Source organism: Mobula birostris, chromosome 22 (assembly GCF_030028105.1).
Source record: "Mobula birostris isolate sMobBir1 chromosome 22, sMobBir1.hap1, whole genome shotgun sequence".
Lineage (NCBI taxonomy): Eukaryota > Metazoa > Chordata > Chondrichthyes > Myliobatiformes > Myliobatidae > Mobula > Mobula birostris.
The window spans coordinates 6199926-6215440 of NC_092391.1; the positions used below are offsets into that span (position 1 = coordinate 6199926).

At 43.4% G+C, this 15515-nt stretch overlaps 1 protein-coding gene across 8 annotated transcripts in view; it reads right to left on the reverse strand.

Annotated features, from left to right (window-relative positions):
- The window catches only part of LOC140186043 (DENN domain-containing protein 1A-like), a 630918-nt gene that overhangs the window by 328942 nt on the left and 286461 nt on the right, over positions 1–15515 (reverse strand). For all 8 annotated transcript variants that reach the window (XR_011882770.1, XR_011882769.1, XM_072239859.1 and 5 more), the window contains one exon: positions 10865–10975. Coding sequence is in view for 6 of the 8 variants with exons in the window: in XM_072239859.1 (XP_072095960.1) it covers positions 10865–10975 (111 nt within the window). In the remaining 2 variants the exon portion in view is untranslated. The remainder of the gene's footprint in view (positions 1–10864; positions 10976–15515) is intronic.

Consider the following 15515-nt stretch of genomic DNA (forward strand, 5'->3'; position numbering starts at 1 on the left):
GTTCTGGATCCACAAAGCAATTTCCCCTTGGATTCCATGCTGCCTTACTTTCTCAATAAGCCTCGCATGGGGTACTTTATCAAATGCCTTTCTAAAATCTATATACACTACATCGATGGCTCTACCATCATCAATATGTTTAGTCACATCCTCAAAAAATTTAGACAGGCTCATAAGGCACGACCTGCCTTTGACAAAGCCATGCTGACTATTCCTAATCATATTATGGCTCTCCAAATGTTCATAAATCCTGCCTCTCAGGATCTTCTCCATCAACTTACCAACCACTGAAGTAAGGCTCACTGGTCTATAATTTCCTGGGCTATCCCTACTCCCCTTCTTGAATAAGGGAACAACATCCGCAACCCTCCAATCCTCCGGAACCTCTCCCGCCCTCACTGATGATGCAAAGATCATCGCCAAAGGATCAGCAATCTCCTCCTTCGCTTCCCACAGTAGCCTGGGGTACATCCCGTCCCGTCCCGGTGACTTGATGCTATCCAAAAGCTCCAGCACATCTTCTTCCTTAATATCTACATGCTCAAGCTTTTCAGTCCACTGCAAGTCATCCCTACAATCGCCAAGATCCTTTTCCGTAGTGAATACTGAAGCAAAGTATTCATTAAGTACCTCTGCCATCTCCTCCAGTTCCATACACATTCTTCCACTGTCACACTTGATTTGTCTTATTCTCTCGCGCCTTACCCTCTTGCTCTTCACATACTTGTAGAATGCTTTGGGGTTTTCCTTAATCCTGTCCGCCAAGGCCTTCTCATGGCCCCTTCTGGCTCTCCTAATTTCATTCTTAAGCTCCTTCCTGCTAGCCTAATAATATTCTAGATCTCTATCATTACCTAGCTTTTTGAACCTTTCATAAGCTCTTCTTTTCTTCTTGACTAGATTTACAACACCCTTTGTTCACCACAGTTCCTGTACCCTACCATCCTCTCCGTCTCATTGGAACATATCTACGCAGAACACCACACAAATATCCCCTGAACATTTGCCACATCTCTTCTGTATGTTTCCCTGAGAACATTTGTTTCCAATTTATGCTTCCAAATTCCTGCCTGATAGCCTCATATTTCACCTTACTCCGATTAAACGTTTCCCTAACTTGTCTGTTCCTAACCTTCTCCAATGCTATGGTAAAGGAGATAGAATTGTGAACACTATCTCCAAGATGCTCTCCCACTGAGAGACCTGACACCTGACCAGGTTCATTTCCCAATACCAGATCAAGTACAGCCTCTCCTTTTGTAGGCTTATTTATATATTGTGTCAAGAAACCTTCCTGAACACACCCAACAAATTCCACCCCATCTAAACTCCTCACTCTAGGGAGAAGCCAATCAATATTTGGGAAATTAAAATCTCCCACCACAACAACCCTGTTATTATTACTTCTCTCCAGAATCTGTCTCCCCATCTGCTCCTCGATATGCCTTTTACTATTGGCATACTATAAAAAAACACCCAGAAGAGTTATTGACCCCTTCCTATTCCTAACTTCCACCCACAGAGACAACCCCTCCATGACTTCCTCCTTTTCTGCAGCCATGACACCATCTCTGATCAACGGTGCCACACCGCCACCTCTTTCGCCTCCATCCCTGTCTTTTCTGAAACATCTAAAGCCTGGCACTTGAAGTAGCCATTCCTGCCCCTGCACCATCCAAGTCTCTGTAATGGTCACAACATCATAGCTCCAAGTGCTGATCCACGCTCTAAGCTCATCCGCTTTATTCATAATACTCCTCACATTAAAATAGACATATCTCAAGCCATCAGTCTGTGTGCGTCCCTTCTCTATTACCTGCCTATCCTCCCTTTCGCACTGTCTCCAAGCTTTCTCTATTTGTGAGCCAACCTCCCTTTCCTCCGTCACTTAAGTTCGGTTCCCACCCCCCAGCAATTCTAAATTAGACTCTCCTCAATAGCCTTAGCAAACCTTCCCGCCAGGATATTGGTCCCCCTCAGATTCAAGTGCAATCTGTCCTTTTTGTACAGGTCACACCTGCCCCTGAAGTGGTCTCAATGATCCAGAAATCTGAATCCCTGCCCCCTGCTCCAATCCCTCAGCCACGCATTTATCCTCCACCTCATTCTATTCCTATATTCACTGTCACATGACACAGGCAGTAATCCCGAGATCACTACTTTGAAGTCCTGCTTCTCAACTTCCTTCCTAACTCCCTGAAGTCTGCTTTCAGGACCTCCTCCCTTTTCCTACCTGCCGTTGGTACCAATATGTACCACGACCTCTGGCTGTTCTCCTTCCCACTTCAAGATATCATGGACGTGATCAGAAACATCCCGGACCCTGGCACCTGGGAGGCAAAATACCATTCGCATTTCTTTCCTGCGTCCACAGAATTGCCTGTCTGACCCCCTAACCCCCTATCACTGCTGCCATCCTCTTTCTTTCCCTACCCTTCTGAGCCACAGGGCCAGACTCTGTGCCAGAGGCATGACCACTGTTGCTTCCCCCAGGTAGGCCATCTCCCCCAGCTGTACTCAAACAGGGGTACTTATTGTTAAGGGGCACAGTCACAGGGGTACTCTTTAGCACCTGCTTCTTGCCCTTCCCTCTCCTGACTGTTACCCACTTGACTGTCTCCCCAGGCCCCAGAGTGACTACCTGCCTATAGCTCCTCTCTATCACCTCCTCACTCTCCCTGTCCAGACAAAGGTCATTGAGCTGCATCTCCAATTCCCTAATGCGGTCCCTAAGGAGCTGCAGCTCGACGCACCTGGTGTGGATGTGGCTGTCCAGGAGGCTGGGAGTCTCCAGGACCTCCCACATCTGACACCAAGCACAGAAAACTGGCCTCACACACACATTCTTTCCGTCTGTATTCTAATCAGATAACCTACCTCGCCTTGACCCTTTATCATCGAAGCCCCGTTGAGCCAAAGTCTTCCTACTCTGTCTCCCACTCCTCCAACGCCCACTCTGTAAAGCCTCCTTCTTCTTAAACTCTTCCCGCTGTTCTCACTGGCCGACCTCCACATGCTTGCGCAGTCATGTCCTGTTCAAACTGCTGAAGAAATAACCGTCACCTTATCAACTCTGCTCGCTTTTAAACTCTTCCTGCTGTTCTCACTGGCCGACCTCCACGTGCTTGTGCAGTCGTGCCCCGTTCAAACTGCTGAAGAAATTTTATTTAGAGATACAGCATGGAATAGGCCCTTCCAGCCCTTTGGGCATTGCCACCCTGCAACTCCAACTCCAGATAACTCACAACTTAACCCTAACCTAATCATGGGACAAATTACAATGACCAAATAACCTACTAACCGGTATTCCAGCTGGGTACAGGTATCAATTTTAACTTATGTTTCAATGACAAACTCTGCCATCTTTATCCCCGATGGCCGAATTTGTTATCAAAACGTCAGTTAAAATTGACACCTGTACCCAGCTTGAAGCCTGAGAAAAGTATATTTGTCACATACACTGGGAAAGCACTAGATCCTTTTTTACCATGTGTCTTTCGAGTGTGGGAGGAAATCGGAGCACTTGGAAGAAAGCCACAATTTCTATGGGGAGGACGTACAGATTCCTTACAGAGGACATTGGGATTGAACTCTGAACTCTGATCCCAAAGCTGTAATGGTATCGCGCTCACTGTTCCGCTACCATTATGCTCCCTAGTATTAGCCATTTCCACCCTGGGAAAATGTTTCTGGCTATGCATTTGATTTCTGCCTCTTAACATCTTGTATACCTCTATCATGTGGTCGTTCATCCTCCTTTGCTCCAAAGAGAAAAACTGAAGCTTGTTCAACCTGAGGCTTTATAAGGCATTGGTCAGACCACACTTGGGAGTATTGAGAACAGTTTTGGGCTCCTTATCTGAGAAAGGATGTGCTGGTATTGCAGAGAGTTCAGAGGCGGTTCAGCAGAATAATTTCAGGAATGAAAGGATTAACATATGAGGAGCTTTTGATGGCTCTGGGCCGACCTGTACTTACTGATGTTTAGAGGAATGTACCAAATATGGAAAGCAATAGACAGTGGGCTTACAGAATATATTTCTTGTAGTGGGGATGTCCAGGATCAGAGGGCAAAGCCTCAGAATAGGAAGGCGTCCCTTTAGAACAGAGATGAGGAAAATTTCTTTAGCCAAAGGTGGTGACTCTGTGGAAATCATTGCCACAGATAGCTGTGGAGGCCAAGTCATTGGGAATATTTTAAGTGGAGGTTGATATGTTCTTGATTAATAAGGGCATCAAAGGTTACAGGAAGAAGGCAGGAGAATGGAGTTGAGAGGGATAATAAATCAGCCATGATGAGACAGCAGAGCGGACTCAATGGGCCAAATGACCTAATTCTGCTCCTACGCCTTACTGTCTTCTGGACGTATCAGATAGGACAGAACTGCATACAGTTAACTTCAGTGCACATGTAAATGTAGATTGTACAAGGGTACTAAATGGAACATGGAAAGCTTTTATTTCTGGATGGCTTCAGCCACATGACAGGTAACACATCTGTTCTGAGCCCTTATGTAGCTACTTAATGCGAAAATTTCATTATGCTTTAACAACTGTAAAAGTCTATCAAGTGGGAAAACGCTGTCATTCTGTTCATCTGTACATCACAAACTTATTGATTAGTGAAAGGAAACAATTTCTCAGTGTGCGTTTCTGATGTGCAAGTGCAATATGGCCATAATTTCACTGATGCGAAACCTTCTTTGAGGGTGAGAGTGCTTTTCGATCTTCCAGAGCTTTCATCAACCCTGGTACTTGATGTGAACCTAAGTACTACAGAGTCTGAGCACTATCAGAAGAAGATGAAGTAATCATAGTTGATTAAGAGTCCTCTGTGTCACTGAAGTGGCAGAAATGTGTTGAAGGACTTCCTGACAGATGAAAAGCACCAGAATAATGTACACTCATTTTTATCAACGTGGGTGAAGGGAGGGGGGGTTGTTAATATTGTTCAAATGGGCAGCATGGTAGCATATAATGTTTAGCACAACACTTTAAAGCACCAGCTGTAAGATCAGGGAGTCAATTCCCGTCGCTGTCTGTAAGGAGTTTGTACTTCTCCCCATGTTCGGAGGGGTTTTCACTGGTTTATTCCACATTCCAAAGACTTAAAGGTTAGGGTTAGCGAATTGTGAGCTTGCTATGTTGGCACTAGAAGCACGGCGACACTCGTGGGTTGCTCAGCACTTTCCACACTGATCTAATTTATCACAGAACACTTTGCGCTGGGCTTTTTTTAATGACTAGATCGTTAAATCTAATCTTTAAAAAATCCAAAAATATTAGTCATAATTTTGAACAATTAATTTCTTAGTTTACCTTTTAGGCTCTGAATCTGATCTTTACAACTTTAAATCTAATCTTTAAAGAAATCCAAAAGAAATTAAAATTATTATCTTGTGCAGTTAATTTCTTAGTTTACCTTTTAGACTTTCAATAAGATTAACTCTCATTAAGGATGGCTTTGGCATGTCAATCTTTCTTCCTTCCTAAAGCTGTTGCCTTTATATTGGGATAGCCCAACAGGCTACACAGCATCCACGCCAGGACCATTAGATTCAAAAACAGTTACTTCATCCAAGCCATCAGGCTGATCAACACCTCCAGCCACTAGCCCACCTCACCAACCCTCACCACCTAGCATCACTTTGTGTACATACAATCAGTCTATGTATAGAACAGTTACTTGCACATTGCTTTACAGGATTACTCTTATATTCACATTTTTGGGGTATTTTTGTGTTTTTATGTGCTGCATCAGATCTAGATTAGCAATCACTTGGTTCTCCTTTGCACTGGCTTGAATCCTGAATTCACACTTTGGTAGGTCTGGAGTAATGTATGAACCAGACCAGGTTAGGGTGGCAGATTTCCTTCTCCGAAGATCACTTGTGAACATGGGTTTTCAACCAACAGTCTCTACCTGGTTGTTAATTCTATTTATTCCAGCTTTTAAAGTTCAGAGTAATTTGATTTTAAGTTCCCAAGCCAGCTTGAACCAGCCCAGCAACTCCACCCCCACATCACCTCTCTCTGGTTGTTGGCTACACTTGAAAAGTGTGGTACTCCACTGGGCAGGCATCATAACTTGCCCTGACCCCTTTTTTTGTCCCAATAAGTCAAGGATATTGCAATTAGGAAGAAGAAACACAAATGATTTTTCTTAGCATCCTAGAACAACTTGACTTAAAACAGTTACGTCCCCAAGCTTTCAGGCTGAACAACACCTCCAGCTATTAACCTACACACCAACTCACCCCCCCCCCAACAACACTACATACACCAGCCACTCCTCTCTGCACCCTCATACCCCCCAGGCACTGGACACTTTGCTCTTATATTGTATATAAGCTAATCTTATGTATACACGGCCACACTCAGTTACTTGTACATTGTATTTTATAGGACAGCTTTTATAAGACCATGAGACATAAAAGCAGTACAGGGCCATTCAGCCCACCGAGACCGTTCTGATAACCATCATGGCTCTCTCTCTCAACCCCATTCTTCTGCCTTCTCCCCGTAACATATATTTATGTTTATTGAGTATTTTTTATTGTGTACTTTATTTTACTGGGTGTGTTTTTTTTATGGTGGATTGAATCCAGAGTTATAACCATCTCACTCTTCTTTACAGCAGTGCACTGAAGAATAACAATAAACAATCTTGAATTTTGAAATTTAAATACAGTGGATTCCAGTTATTGGAACACATTGGGACCAATACATTTTGGCCCGATTAAACTACCACAATTACCCAAAGTTTCACAGTAATAGTAAAAAAAAAAGGTATAAAAAGTAAAACTGAGCAACAAATTATGTATTTAAATATTTAAATGAAATACAGAACAAATTAGAACACTACCAATATCACAACAATACTATAAAACTGTGTATTAGTTCCTAATCAATTCCTCTGCCAACAGCTATCCTTCATTTTCATTGTAACATTTAAGACAATTGTCAATACCTTCAAATTCTTTGTAGTTCCTAACTTGTTGATGTAGTGCAATCATTTCATTTCATTTTCACTCCCCGACACTTCTGGCAACTCTAAGCCTGAATGCTTGAAACTCCAGTGAGCCAAACAGTTCAGAATTGTCTTACTGGTTATTTCTTGCCAACAATCAGTGACAAAAGTCACTGCTTTTTGAACAAGTGACACTATTTAAAAGCTATTCACTCTAAGCGTGGTATAATGTCTAATGGCTGCAACAGAGTGCACAACTTATGCTAGTTGGAACCTGTTTGGCAACAGTCTCCTGCCCCAATTAAAAGGCATAGTGTCCCAAATAAGCAAAGGGAATCCTGGCAATTTTCTTGATTAGTTTTGTTCTTGAAGTGTTGTCCCAAATAAGCGGGCGGCCCAATTAACCAATGACCCAATTAACAGGAATCCACTGTATTTGAAAGCAACCCATCGGGCTACAATCATGTGCAGAGCACCTTGGCGAAAGAACTCTGCTCTTTGGAAAAACTCCACTCTTCAAAGGCAACAATATTCCTGAGGCACCACGAGAGACTGACTTACACCTTTCATACCGACACAAACATTTAAGCTCGTGATCAGAGCAGCAGCTGGAGCGGACTCCAAAGAAACAAAATCTTTGTGTACACAGGGATCAGTGTGGGTGGTTTCTACGTTGCAGCTGCAGTCTTCTGGACCACTGGGAATATGGTTACCCAAACTGCTGCTTTAAAAATACTATCAACAATATGTCAAGGCATTTCCAAACTTCCACCAGTGGAGTTAAAGTAGTGCAAACATCGAGATTTCTGAAATTCTCACGCAAGGTACTATTATTTTGTTAGAGGTTTCTCTCCAGGGAACTTTAGTGATAACAGGAAACTGCCTTCCCTCAATCAGTAAATTGCTACGATCTTCAGCAATATCCATTGATCAGTATTTAAGGCAATTCTCATGGGTTACAATTAGACCACGCTTACCAACTTGAATGCATCAATTTTTTTGGAGGAGGAAAACAGTTACTTTCCCCAAGCAGTAAGGCTGATAAGCACCTCCACCCACTAACCCACCACTCCACACGCCCCACTACCACTACTCTATCATTTCCTATCAGTCACCTTAGGTACAGACACTCCTGTGCCTAGTGTCACTTTATGGACATACGGTCAATCTATGAATATACAAGCTATTTTATATATTTATACTTATTTTGCTTTTTTATATTATGTTCTTTATCTTATTGTGTTTTTCTTTTGAGTTGCATCAGATCCAGTAACAATTTTTTTTTCTCCTTTACATTTTTGTGCTGGAAATGATATTAAATAATATTGAATCTTTAATCTTTTGTTTTGTTATTTTAAATTTACAGCATGGTAACAGGTCCTTCTGTGCCACCAAATTGCACCCAGATCACCAATTGACCTACCAATCCGTATGTCTTTGGGATGTGGAAGGAAACTGGAGCACCAGAAGGAAACCTGTGCAGTCAAACTCTTTACAGGCAGGGGAGGGAATTGAACCCTGATCACTGATGCTGTAATAGTGTTATGGTAACCGCCATGCTACCGCCTCCCTCAATGTAGTGAGGCATTAAAACAGCACAGAAGAGAGATGTAAATAATCAGGTTAATGCTTAAAATAGATTAAAGTACTATTTTAATAATCCTCCAAACAGATTTGACACAGATTTGCTTCCAATGGACACAAATTAATAAAATGTCAATCTTGCACAGAGATTTTTTACTTATTTAGGAGATCCAAGGACTATGTAGAATCAGAACATCAGAGAGATCATAAGACCAAAAAAACAAAGGAGCAGAATCAGGCCATTCAGCCCATTGTCCGTTCTGCCATTCCATCATGGCTGATTTATTATCCCTCTCAACCCCATTCTCCTGCCTTCTCTCTGTAACTTTTGACGCCCTTTCTAATTAAGAGCTATTTAACCTCCACTTTAAGTATACCCAGTGACTAGTCTTCCACAGCCACCGTTTCATCACCAGCAAGATCAATTAATTCTCTTCCTCATCTCTGTTCTAAAGGGACATACTTGTATTCTGAGGCTGCCCCCTCTGGTCCTAGCTTCTAAAGGGACTTGTGCCTTTTATTTGCACAAGGATCATGAGTAACCTTGGCATTAAATATTCTGAAACTGAGCCATCCTTTCCCATGGTAATTCACAACAGAAAGAACACATACAGTAGAGGCAAAAGAAGTGGATAATTGCCCACACCTTCAATGCAAGGTTAGAAATAATGCAGGTTCCACTTATTAGGAAAGCTTTATGAGGAGCATCTGATGGGTCTGGGCTTGTACTCGCTGGAGTTTTGACAAATGTGGGAGGGGTGTTTCATTGAAAATATCGAACAATGAAATGCCAAGACAGAGTGGATGAGGAAAGGATTTTTCCAATAGTGGTGAAGTCTAGGACCAGAGGGCACAGCCTCAGAATACAAGGATGTTCCTTTAAAACAGAAATGAGGAGGAATTTATTTTCCCAGATGGTAGTGAATCAGAGGAATCCACTGTCACAGATGGCTGTAGAAACCTTGCTGTCGGGTATATCTGTAGAGGCTGAAAGGTTCTCGATTAATAAGGGTGTCAGAGGTTACGGGGAGAAGGTAGGAGAATTGGGTTGAGAGGTTAAGAAAGCAGCCCTTATCAAATGGCATAGCAGAGTTGATGGGCCGAATAGCCTAATTCTGCTCCTGACTTACTTACTTATTTCCCTATTTCCATTTTTCATTAAACATCTTCGAAACACATAAGTATCAGTTCACACAGGTTTGAATTCTAGCAGGCAGGGTTGGAGCCATCTTTTGGCAGCAGCAGTGTGCAGCCTTCAAGAACTCGATGCAACTCTTCTATCAGCCCCATCATTGTACTGTACTGTAAACATTTTAAACCACTTTTATTAATACTTCTTACATTGTAAATACATGCTGTTTATGTATATATGCATGTTTTATTCCATACCAGTAATTCTAATGTAATTTTTGTATAATCCCTTTTTATTTAAAATTGCTGAATAGTGTTTTTTTGTTTCCTGTTGTGTGTACACACCACAGCAACTTCCTGATGCACCTATATTGCAAGTAAAGTTCCTTAAACTTGTTATAGCTGGGGGTGGGAATGGGCTCAAACTCCCGCTACCTATTAAATGCTCCCCACGGCGCGCGCCTCAAATAGCCTCTGACAACCAAGTTCAGCTCCTGGTCTTTACATGCGGCTTAGCTGCTGAGCCCAGTGGAACTGTTTCTACTGACAGGAGAAGGGGCACAGGCGGATTACTGGTGCCTTAAAACCAGTCGCTTCGGGCAGATGGGGCTTGTCAGTCACAGTCAGCAACTCACTTAGGAGAAGGAAGACTCTGATCTTAAACCTCCGTTGCCTTGCAGCTATACCCACTGCTGGGACAGGCTTTGGGAGTACACCCCAAGGGAAAAAAACGGAGATGGAATCCTCAAGGCAGTCCTACATTGAGTTCAATACTGACTGGCAATTTCTGCGAAGCTCCTGGTGCCAAACTGTATGGGTCTCTGTCGTTCGTCTGGATTCATCAGCTGCTTGCAGAGGTGGAGCTTACTACAGGGGCAACAGCTTGCTCTTCATATCGTACCGCTCAGGCTTGCATATCTGGACAGCTGGGACGCAACATTCATGGTCGACCCAGCCAATGGAGGCCTGAGTTCATGAGTCTTGGTATTTTGCGACTGGAATTGGGGAGTTGCCTTAACCATCCTCTATTGGCTTCAATATCCATCTTCTATGAACAAGTGCATCTTGTGTCAACAAAACACAAACAATATTTATATATATGCTGTAGTAAACCCTGGGAGATGGTGGCTGCAAGAACAGGTTGAGAGGTTGTGTTTTGGTGCTGTCAGTGCTACTTACAGTGCTCAACTTGCTGCAGGTGATGAGAATTCGCCGTTCGTACAGCATACTGGCGTAAAGATGGAGCATGTTGTTAACATCAACTGCAACAAAATACTCTGTCAGGTTTCTCTGAAAAAGAAAACCATTACCAAAATTTAAAGGAGAGCGGACAAGCATCATGGATAAAAGTGTCAGGTTGTTTATACACATTGACAATGAACCCTGATAGTAACATAACATTTCCAAAATAATATCTTCTACAAAACAAGAAAACATTCCCCCTTTCTCTCCTCTTACCCTTTTCCTTCTCCTCGCCTACCCATCAACTGCCTTAACTCCCTCCAGTGCCCTTCCTCCTTCCCTTTCTCCCATGGTGCACTCTCCTCTTCTATCAGTTTCCTTCTTCTCCAGCCCTTTATCTTTTCCAACTACTACATCCCAGCTTCTTACTTTATCCCCCTCCTCCACCCGCCTGGCTTCACCTATCACCTGCTAGCTTGTCCTCCTTCCACTTCCCCCCTCAACCAACTTATTCTGGCATCTTCCCCCTTCCATTCCTGACCTGATGAAGGGTCTCGGCCCAAAACATTGACTCTTTTTCCACTTGCATAGAATATGTCTGACCTGCTGTGTTCCTCCAGCATTTTGTGTGTGTTGCTCTGGATCTCCAGTATTTCCAGAATCACTTGCGTTTATAAAATATTTACTGAGTTTTGATCGGAAATATTAAGAATTCCTTCACACTATCCCACCCCTCACAGATGTTATTTGACAAACTGGGTTCCTCCAACAGATTGTTGATGCAATCTATTCACTACAACAGATCAGTTCCCCCTCTCCACCTCCTCCAACTATCAGCCCACTTTGTTGGTTTCTTCAAGTTATTTGAGAATGCAGCTAAAAGAATATACAGTTTAATATGCATTGTCTACACTCAGTGGCTACTTCATTAGGTACGTCTGACACCCGCTTGTAACGCAAATATCTAAATCAGCCAATCATGTGCAGCAACTCACTGCATAGAAGCATGCAGACATGGTTAACAGGTTCAGTTGTTGTTCAGACCAAACATCAGAATGGGAAAGGAATATGATCCAAGTGACTTTGATTGTGGAATGGTCGTTGGTGCCAGACAGGGTGGTTTGAGTATCTCAGGAACTGCTGATCTCCTGGGATTTTCATGCACAACAGTCTCTAAAGTTCATAGAGAATGGTGCGAAAAAGAAAAGACATCCAGTGGGTGGCAGTTTTATGGGTGAAAATGCCTTAATGAGAGAGTTCAGAGGAGAATGGCCAGACTGGTACAAGCTGACAGGAAGGTGACAGTAACTCAAATAACCACACATTACAACAGTGGTGGCAGAAGAGCATCTCTGAATGCACAACATGTCAAACCTTGAAGTGGATGCACTACAGCAGCAGAAGACCACAAACATACAGAAATACACTCAGTGACCACTTTATCAGGCACAGGAGGTACCTAATAAAGTGGCCAACGAACGTCTGACTGGAATAAATCATGAGTTGCTCCTCCTCAAACCTGAGAGTGGCCTCATTATAACCATGGTGGAAGCCACTGACCAACATGTTCAAATGGGAATGGGAAGTGGATTTAAAGAAGGGGGCCACTGGGAAATCCAGCATTTTGTGGTGGACTGATTGGGGGATTGCTTTGATGAGCATCTTTGTTAGTCTGTTGGGGCTCCCACTGAGGCCTCCTCTACATCAACGAGGCCCTACATAGACTGGTAGACCTCTTCACCAAGGACCTTCACTCAGTCCGCCAGAAAAGACTGGATTTCCTAGTGGCCACCCATTTTAATTCTACTTCCTATTCCCATTCCAACACGTCAGTCCATGACCAGTTTACTATCTTTTAAAGTGCATCATCTATTACTGGAACAAATTAAAAACCTATTCTCACAATTTTTTTTGCAAATGGTTTCCTGTCATTTTTTTCCTTTATAAATGGAAATTCTTTAAGTTCTCCCCCATTTCACGCACATCTGCTCTCACTCCATCCTCCCGCCACCCCACTAGGAATAGAGTTCCCCTGGTCCTCACCTACCACCCCACCAGCCTCCAGGTCCAACATATTATTCTCCGTAACTTCTGCCACCTCCAATGGGATCCCACCACTAAGCACATCTTTCCCTCCCCCCCCCCCCCCACTTTCCACAGGGATCGCTCCCTACACCACTCCCTTGTCCATTCGTCCCCCCCATCCCTCCCCACTGATCCCCCTCCTGGCACTTATCCGTGTAAGCGGAACAAGTGCTACACATGCCCTTACACTTCCTCCCTTACCACCATTCAGGGCCCCAGACAGTCCTTCCAGGTGAGGCAACACTTCACCTGTGAGTCGGCTGGGGTGATATACTGTGTCCGGTGCTCCCGATGTGGCCTTCTATATATTGGCGAGACCCAACGCAGACTGGGAGACGTAGGTTTCGCTCAACACCTATGCTCTGTCCGCCAGAGAAAGCAGGATCTCCCAGTGGCCACACATTTTAATTCCACATCCCATTCTGATATGTCTGTCCACGGCCTCCTCTACTGTAAAGATGAAGCCACACTCAGGATGGAGGAACAACACCTTATATTCCATCTGGGTAGCCGCCAACCTGATGGCATGAACATTGACTTCTCAAACTTCCGCTAATGCTCCACCTCCCCCTCGTTACACACATTCTTTCTCTCTCTCTCCTTTTTCTCCCTCTGTCCCTCTCACTATACCTCTTGCCCATCCTCTGGATTTTTCCCCCCTCCCCCTTTTCCTTCTCCCTGGGCCTCCTGTCCCATGATCCTCTCGTATCCCTTTTGCCAATCACCTGTCCAGCTGTTGACTCCATCCTTCCCCCTTCTGTCTTCTCCTATCATTTTGGATCTCCCCCTCCCTCTCCCACTTTCAAATCTCTTACTAGCTCTTCTTTCAGTTAGTCCTGACGAAGGGTCTCAGCCCAAAACGTCGACTGTACCTCTTCCTAGAGACGCTGCCTAGCCTGCTGCGTTCACCAGCAACTTTTATGTGTGAAACAAGAAGCAATAGAGTGTACAAGTTTACGAATTAAACCTGGGATTACAAAAACAATAAAGAGTCAAAAAAAATCCCAAGGCTTTGCATTGGAATGCATATAACATTCAAAACAGTTAAACTATGAGAACAAATAGACATTCAGAAACAAGGGGAGAAGGCAGAAAAATGGGGTTGAAAGGGATAATAAATCAGCCATGATGGAATGGCAGAGCAGATTTGATGAGCTAAATGGCCTAATTCTGCTCCTGCGTCTTATGGCCACATGCTTGCAGAATGCGGTACCTGGACTCAGTACTGTTGTATACATGATATTTATGAAGCACATTTTAGGAAATTGTTGTTAAGGGAATTATAGCAAGGCACTTGAAAAAAAACTGCAACGTAGTCAGGAAAGTCAGCATGGTTTTGTGAGAGGAAAGCACGTATGGTGAAATGACTCGGGTACGAATCAAGGAACAGTTGACAACAGTGCCAACATTGGTAGTCGCACACTGAGTACACATCTCAATGCCAGTAATAATTGCTGCCTATTTTTGCAATGTTTGATGCTGCTGGATTTATCTCATTACAAACTGCCAGGACAATTCTTCATGACAAAATTCTCTGAATATATCTACAAAGCTATTACTTCACTCTCCAATGTATTGACCATACTTGCCATTCAAATTCACACACTTTAAGAATGATTTCAGAATAGACTTGCCCCAAAATGTTTTAATTTGTCTGCAATAGTTTATTAACAGTAAGTTAAGCATGACTAACTTCCTCTTACCACATTGATAAGGCAGGTTTTTGATATAAGTATACCAACACTGCTACATGCCACAGCTAACAGACCTGCTCCCTCGCAGCTCCACAGACCCGAGTTCAACACTGACCATAATACATAGGAGCAGAATTAGGCCATTCAGTTTACCAAGTCTGCTCTGCCATTCGATCACGGCTGATTTATTTTCCCTCTCAACTCCAAACTCCTGCCTTTTCCCATAACCTTTGACACCCTGAACAATGAAGAACCTATGAACCTCCACTTTAAATGTACCCAATGACTTGGTTTCCGCAGCTGTCTGTGGCAAAGAATTCCACAGATTCATTACCATCTGGATAAAGAAATTCTTCCTTGTCTCTGTTCTAAAGGGGCATTCCTCTATTCTAATGCTGTGTCCTTTGGTCCTAGACTCCCCCACTACAGGAAACGTACTCTCAACATTCACTCTATCTAGGCCTTTCAATATTCAATAAATTCTGTAAATTCAATAAATAGTCCAGCAAGTACAGGCTCAGAGCCGTCAAACATTCTTCATTCTTCATTCCCAAGATAATTCTCAAGAACCTCCATTGGACCCTCTCCAAGAGCAGCACATTCTTTAATAGATTAGTGGCCCCAAACTGCTTACACTAACTGACCACCAATGTTGTCTTCATGGAGTTCATACGTTCACCCTCTAACCACGCGCAGTTCCTGCTGGTGCTCCAATTTCCTCCCACAATAACATAGGCACATGGGTTAGTAGGCTAGCTGACTATAATAACCTTCCCCCAGAGTGTCAGTGATTCTGAGGGGAGTTGACAGGAATGCTGTAAGGATGGAAAACTAGTGAGGGAATGGAATTGTTCTGTGCACCCTCACAG